This window comes from Peromyscus maniculatus, chromosome 2 (genome assembly GCF_049852395.1).
Source record: "Peromyscus maniculatus bairdii isolate BWxNUB_F1_BW_parent chromosome 2, HU_Pman_BW_mat_3.1, whole genome shotgun sequence".
Lineage (NCBI taxonomy): Eukaryota > Metazoa > Chordata > Mammalia > Rodentia > Cricetidae > Peromyscus > Peromyscus maniculatus.
The window spans coordinates 134,578,332-134,584,374 of NC_134853.1; the positions used below are offsets into that span (position 1 = coordinate 134,578,332).

The 6,043-nt window shown below is 41.0% G+C and overlaps 1 protein-coding gene across 1 annotated transcript; it reads right to left on the reverse strand.

Moving 5' to 3' along the window:
• Nucleotides 1-688: 688 nt before the first annotated feature.
• Nucleotides 689-5,419, reverse strand: LOC143271950 (UBX domain-containing protein 2A). The gene has a single exon (XM_076564799.1). It carries the CDS (start codon nucleotides 5,233-5,235, stop codon nucleotides 4,459-4,461), a length of 777 nt encoding a protein of 258 aa, XP_076420914.1. The 5' UTR covers nucleotides 5,236-5,419; the 3' UTR covers nucleotides 689-4,458.
• Nucleotides 5,420-6,043: the final 624 nt, after the last annotated feature.

Consider the following 6,043-nt stretch of genomic DNA (forward strand, 5'->3'; position numbering starts at 1 on the left):
CGACTTGGCGCCCTCTTTTCCTGTACCCCGTAAATCCTTCTCACCTGGAGAAGGCCCAGGACAGCCTGGAACTAGAACATTCTCCCCACTTAAGACAGCAGACCCATCAAGAAGCCTCCTACAGCCCATGCTTGTAAGAGCCCGTGGAGTCTCTCTCCAGTCCCTATTCTAACATTCCTAAGGGCTAGTGTACACCATAGTTCTGATTACACAGCTTCGTAAGTATGTAGCAGAAAGGAGAATGTTATTTCAATCTGCAGCCTTGTCCAATTGGCTTAGGAAGATGATGGACCTGTTCTTAAGATGAGAACATTCTTTTGGTTAAAGAACAAAATAAGAGAAAGAGTTTTGAGATGAAATTACCTTGGCCACAGATTAGCTGTGAACTGAACAAACAATAAACTATGCTGTTTATCCCCTCTTAACCACCACAGCCCCTCCCCAGCAGCTAGTCCTGCAGGTCTTAGCAATCAAAGTCAAGTCCTTGATCTGAGGACTCAAAAGCCTAAGCCTGAAGATTTGGAGCATAAGCCCGATTATCAGATTTGGATAAATACATGGAACAGTGGAGCCACTTTCCCATGGTTAAGACCAGAATAGAACTTAATGCACAGCAGAGGAGAAAGAAAAGAAGGAAGAGATGAAAACCAGTAAGTTCAAAAGAAACATTCTTTACATCGCCTTTACATTCTTTTTTTTTTTCACATGTACTATTTTATAACAAGTGTAAATCATTTAACAAACCCTTTCAATGAACAGCGTTTTAAGAGAACAGTTCATTTAACCATTAGCAAAATACCACATCAAAAATATATTAAGGCACTAAAATAAATACACACATATTGAATTGTCAATGTATGGAAACATCATGACGCGAACTGACTGATAAAGTAAGATTATTTTAGCTTTGAATGCATAGTAATCTAGCTAGCAGATTCAGATGTGTAAATCAGACATGTACTTCTGAACTTCCATCTTATCCACAAGATAAAGGACTAGTGACGGATTTGAAGCAATAACTTGGGTCAGATTGCATTCCACGCCTAAGATGTTCATTCGTTTCAGGTTTTGCTTCCCTTGGCCATTTATGCTTCCAAAGTCAACCTGCAGTAAGAAGTCTAGCAACTTCACAACTTCTGAATTTTCAAGTAAACAGCTTTATCAGATGATTATCATCAAGAACATGATTTACACTAACATTTTCACAGTTTAAAAAAAACACAAGTTATTGCTGATGACTGTTCTTCCAATTGGAACTTCCCACTGGCATGTACTCTACAAGATACACAAGAAACCCCCTGTAGCTTCTGGTTAATGAGAAACTGGAAAATCCACAAAGGAGGCTTTTTTTTTTTTTTTTGTAGATACATGAGAAACATTTCTGTGAGAGGCCTTTCATAAATTACAACTATGCATATAGAAAGGTTTCATAATAGGCCTATATGAAACATTTCCTTAGATTCCTGACCATATTAACAAACAGAAGTTTTTGCCTATATCTGAAAGATAAAATTATTGATTTTACTATCCTAATTATTTCTATTTTGCTAAAGAGGGCTCTGATATTGCTATGTAAACATTATCGACAACAAATATTTAGTTTTTCTATTATGTACCTGCTGAATTCCTAGGTTAAGGGCAAAATGAAAATGCTCTCCTTCATCCTCTATTCCACACCGTCCACCCAAAAGACAGGGTGTGGTATGTGGAAGGCTGGAGCTAGGGAAGAGAGCATCTTTAAAACAGGACTGCAAAAGAAAGGGCTGATCCAGGACATCCAGTTACGCACACGGGTTCCCTCTTGGCATTCCCTGAGCCTTAGTTAAAACCTCACTCACATTGTCCAGTCCTGCCTCATCTGTGGCTGAGCGCCAAGGCACAGGCTACATCATGAATGGTTCAGCTTAGAGAACAGCCTGAGTAAACCTGGGAAGAGGGCGCAGCTAAGCGAGGTGCAGAGGCTGCATTTTGGTGGAGTGGTTCACTGTCTGTGCTGAAGCACACAGCGTGGACTCCACAGGACTCAGGCCTGTACAGAACTCCTGCAGCGTGACATTAACTGCCTATGAATCACTCGAGATGCCCGATGGAGCTGGCACCATCTCAGACACGGTGAACCGTGTTTGTGGAAGGTGGCAGGAATGGACTTCGTTGATTTAAGACAGTCTCATTCTGCAGCCCAAGCTGCCCTTGACCTCATGGTAATCCTTCTGCCTCAGCCTCCGAAGTGCTATGATCACAGGTGTGGGCTACCATGTTTGGCCAGGTATTGGCCCTTTGGAAAGGACTCCCAAATGACCCTCTGTCAGAATGTCTTTCCTAATCATGTAGTATTACGTTTCTTTTTCACTCTCACCAATGAAAAAGGCTGTCTTCTAGAGGCTATAAAGTGAGTGATACTACAACATAGTGAATACAGGAACAGGTGAGACTCATTTATATTCATTGTCAGACAAACTTTTGGGAAAAACACATCACCTTTCTCAAGAAATCTTTTCATGCTTTGGAAATTATTATTTATCTAAATCTTTAAAAAAATTAACATATGTATATGTGTTTTTCCTGCCATGTATCACTTGAGTGCAGTACCCACAGAGGTCAGAAGAGGGAGCTGGATGCCTAGAATCAGGAGTTACAGGTGATTGTGAGTTGCCGTGTGGGTGCTGGGAATTGAACCTGGGTCCACAGCAAAAGCAGCCAGTGGTCTTAACTGCTGAGCCATCCCTCCAGGATTGAAAAGTTGTTACTGTAGAGACAGGACTTTGCTATGTTCCTTAGGCTGATCTGAATTCCTGGGCTCAAGTGACCCTCCCCTCTCAGTTTGGTGTGAGGGTGTGAGCGACAGCTACAGGGCACGCACCACTGTGGGCAGCTTGGAAGTTATTATTTTTAAAGGAATAAATACTTGAAAGCTTTGAGGTTTCCCCCACACACCCCACAGGGTTTCTCTATATAGCCCTGGCTGTCCTGGAACTCACTCTGTAGACCAGGCTGGCCTTGAACTCAGATCTGCCAGTGTCTGCCTCCAGAGTGCTGGGACTAAAGGTATGCACCATCACCTGGCCAAACTTTTTGAGTTTTTAATACTATTATACATATAACTCACATAAAAGGTTTATAGCATACATCCAGCACCCTATGGATACTGTTGCTGGTATGGGCCACTTAATCCTTGCTACAATGTATACTTCACTTTTGTTTTTATTAATTTTTATTTATATTTTCATTACTTAAAGTTTAATTCAATAGACCATTTGCAAAATAGTTCACTCACATAAAAGGTTTATAGCATACATCCAGCACCCTATGGATACTGTTGCTGGTATGGGTCACTTAATCCTTGCTATAATATATACCTCACTTTTGTTTTTATTAATTTTTATTTATATTTTAATTACTTAAAGTTTAATTCAATAGATCATATGCAAAATAGTTCATTTAACTTATTTCCAAACACAGGGATTTAATCTGAAAATTGAAACATAATTCGTTTTCAGTTAAAAATATAATACACTAAACATGTTTTCCTAGAATGTTTACACAGGTTTACTGTGATATGAAGTAGAAAATGTGTACTTTTTGTGAATTTAAGAAACATTCACAAATAATGTAATATGATAAAGTAGATTTTAGTTGAGTGGTGCAAATGAATGGCTAATTACAAATATTAGCTAAAATTAAATTCCTAGTTTTTGGGGAGAAAGTAGGAAGAGAATCAACTGTGGTTCTTGGAGAATTTTTGTGAGTGCTTTTACATTTCATATTTAAAGTTTTTTTTTTTTTAATTTGATGGGGATTGATTGAATCTGGGGTCTCATATATGCTTGGTAAATACTCTACCACTGAACCCATCTATCTCAGTCCATAAAATTACATATAGAAGGTATAGAAAAGTGTGTAGGCACATTAATACTAACATTGTACTAAGCTACACAATTTTATTCCTAAAAGATTATACATCTTAGATACTCTTGCTAAATTAATACTTGAATATCTCTTGTCATCACAGAATGAAAACTGAGAAGCTGTGAGGGTTAGGTATAGGCAATACAATAATAACATTGATGCTTTTAACATGTCATGTACAATATTTAATGTATTGCTATTTAAAAACTGAGAGAGCTAACATTTATATTAATATTTGCTATTTGGAAATAATGTTTCAATGCTAATACTCTACTAATTTAGACCACATGAAGATTAATTATATAGCTATTTAATATATCATGTTGGTTAACTAGTATTTGAAGATACACATTTTTTTCTGAGTGGCCTTTGAGAAAAGTGCATTAACTGTGGTTTCCAGCCATACATTACTCTCCTAACTTGTGATTATTTAAACATCCTCCTAAGGAATTAGTAGCACTCAAACCACAAGCTCAGGCAAACTGACTTCTGTCTCCCACTTCTGTCCACTTCCAACCATCATTTCTCTCAGTCTCTCAAAACTCAAAACTATCAGAGTTTTCTAAAAGGCTCCGCAGTTTGCTGGAGTCTCTGAATGATTACAGCATTCTGTAAATCTGCTTCTTCCAATGTCAGTGTCTCATCCAGAAGTCTGAGAAAAGGAAGAGCCGTTGCCAGGGCAAAGGGGGGGCTTCTCTGAGATCCTTGGTATTTTTCAATGAAGTCTTTGATGTGGCTCACCCTATGAGAAACATTAAATCTCTGGACAGTCCTTTCCCCGTTGGCCAACCAGATCTGGATCCTGGTGATGGGCTCCAAGTTGTTCAGTGCAACAGCAGACAGAGCACTTTTATTCTCAACTTCGATACTCTTTGCTTTAGAAACGATTTTTGGTGTAGCGCTTCCTAGTCTGTGACCCTGTCCTGAGAAGGGCTGGAACACGGGCTTTGTAGACATACATACTTCATTTTTTTTATCTTCCACTTTAACATCCACCTCTTCTTTATCAAAAATTCCCCGTAATTCTGAAGGTAATTCCCCCTTTTTGATGGAGTTCAGAAACTGCTGACTTGCACCATCAGAGTAACTTCTAAAGTCATCATTGACTGTGAATCCATTTTTCCACAATTTTATATTTACATCTACCTGTTTCTTCTGTTCAGTGGGGGACAAGCATTTGGCACCAACCTTCTCTGCTTCCTCAAAAAGGCTGTCAACGAAATAGTCACAGTTCCTTTGCTGATTATCATTGAGGGGCTGATTGTCAGGAGGTCCTGTTTCACAAACCCAGTCTTCTTTTACACTGTCAAGATTATCTACTTCTTTCATTCTCTTTCTGCTACTTGGGGGCGCGGTCCCGCGGCCTAGTCCTCGGCTCCCTGAGGGTCCGCAAGCGTCGCCGCCACCGCCGCCGCCGCCGCCGCCGCCGCCCGGCGGGAGCCGCTCAGGCCAGGGGCGCCTGGGGGGACACCCTCTTTGGGGACCGGCGCGGAGAGACGGCCCGCCTCCCTCCGGTCCGCCGGACGCGCCCCGGGAGCGCAAGCGCGCGCCCGGGGGGGCGGGAGCGCGCCGACGGCCTTTACATTCTTTAGCAGAGAAGTCAGTGTGCTCCATGAGGTAGCTAGGAGAGAGTCAGACCTGGAGAGTCCTCATGCTTAGAAGTGAGTGATGAAGCACCAGCTGCCTCTATGAACTGACCCCTAAAGATGAAACAGAGCCATGTAGTTTGATGATCCCTGACAAATACTTGAACCCCATCTTCAGTGTTGAGACTCTTAGAAGTTGACTCAAGTCATTATAGCTTCCTGTTTGTGTTTTCCAAATTCATAGGTTGAAACCTTGTCAGTAGGGTGGTAGTGTTCCAATTTGGGGCTTTGGGGTGGGGTGATGACACAAGAGCCTTCATGAAAGGATTAGTGTCCTTATAAGAGGAACCTCAGAGAGCTCTCTCACCCTCCCACCATGCCATCAGATATGGAACTCAATAATGTCTTGATCTTGAGCTTCTCACCATCTGGAATTATGAAAAATAAATTTCTTTTCTTAAAAAAAAAAAACAACCTAGTCTAGGAGCTGAAGGTGTAACTCAGTTGGCAGAGTGCTTGCTTAGCACTAATGAAGCCCTGGGTTCCATCCC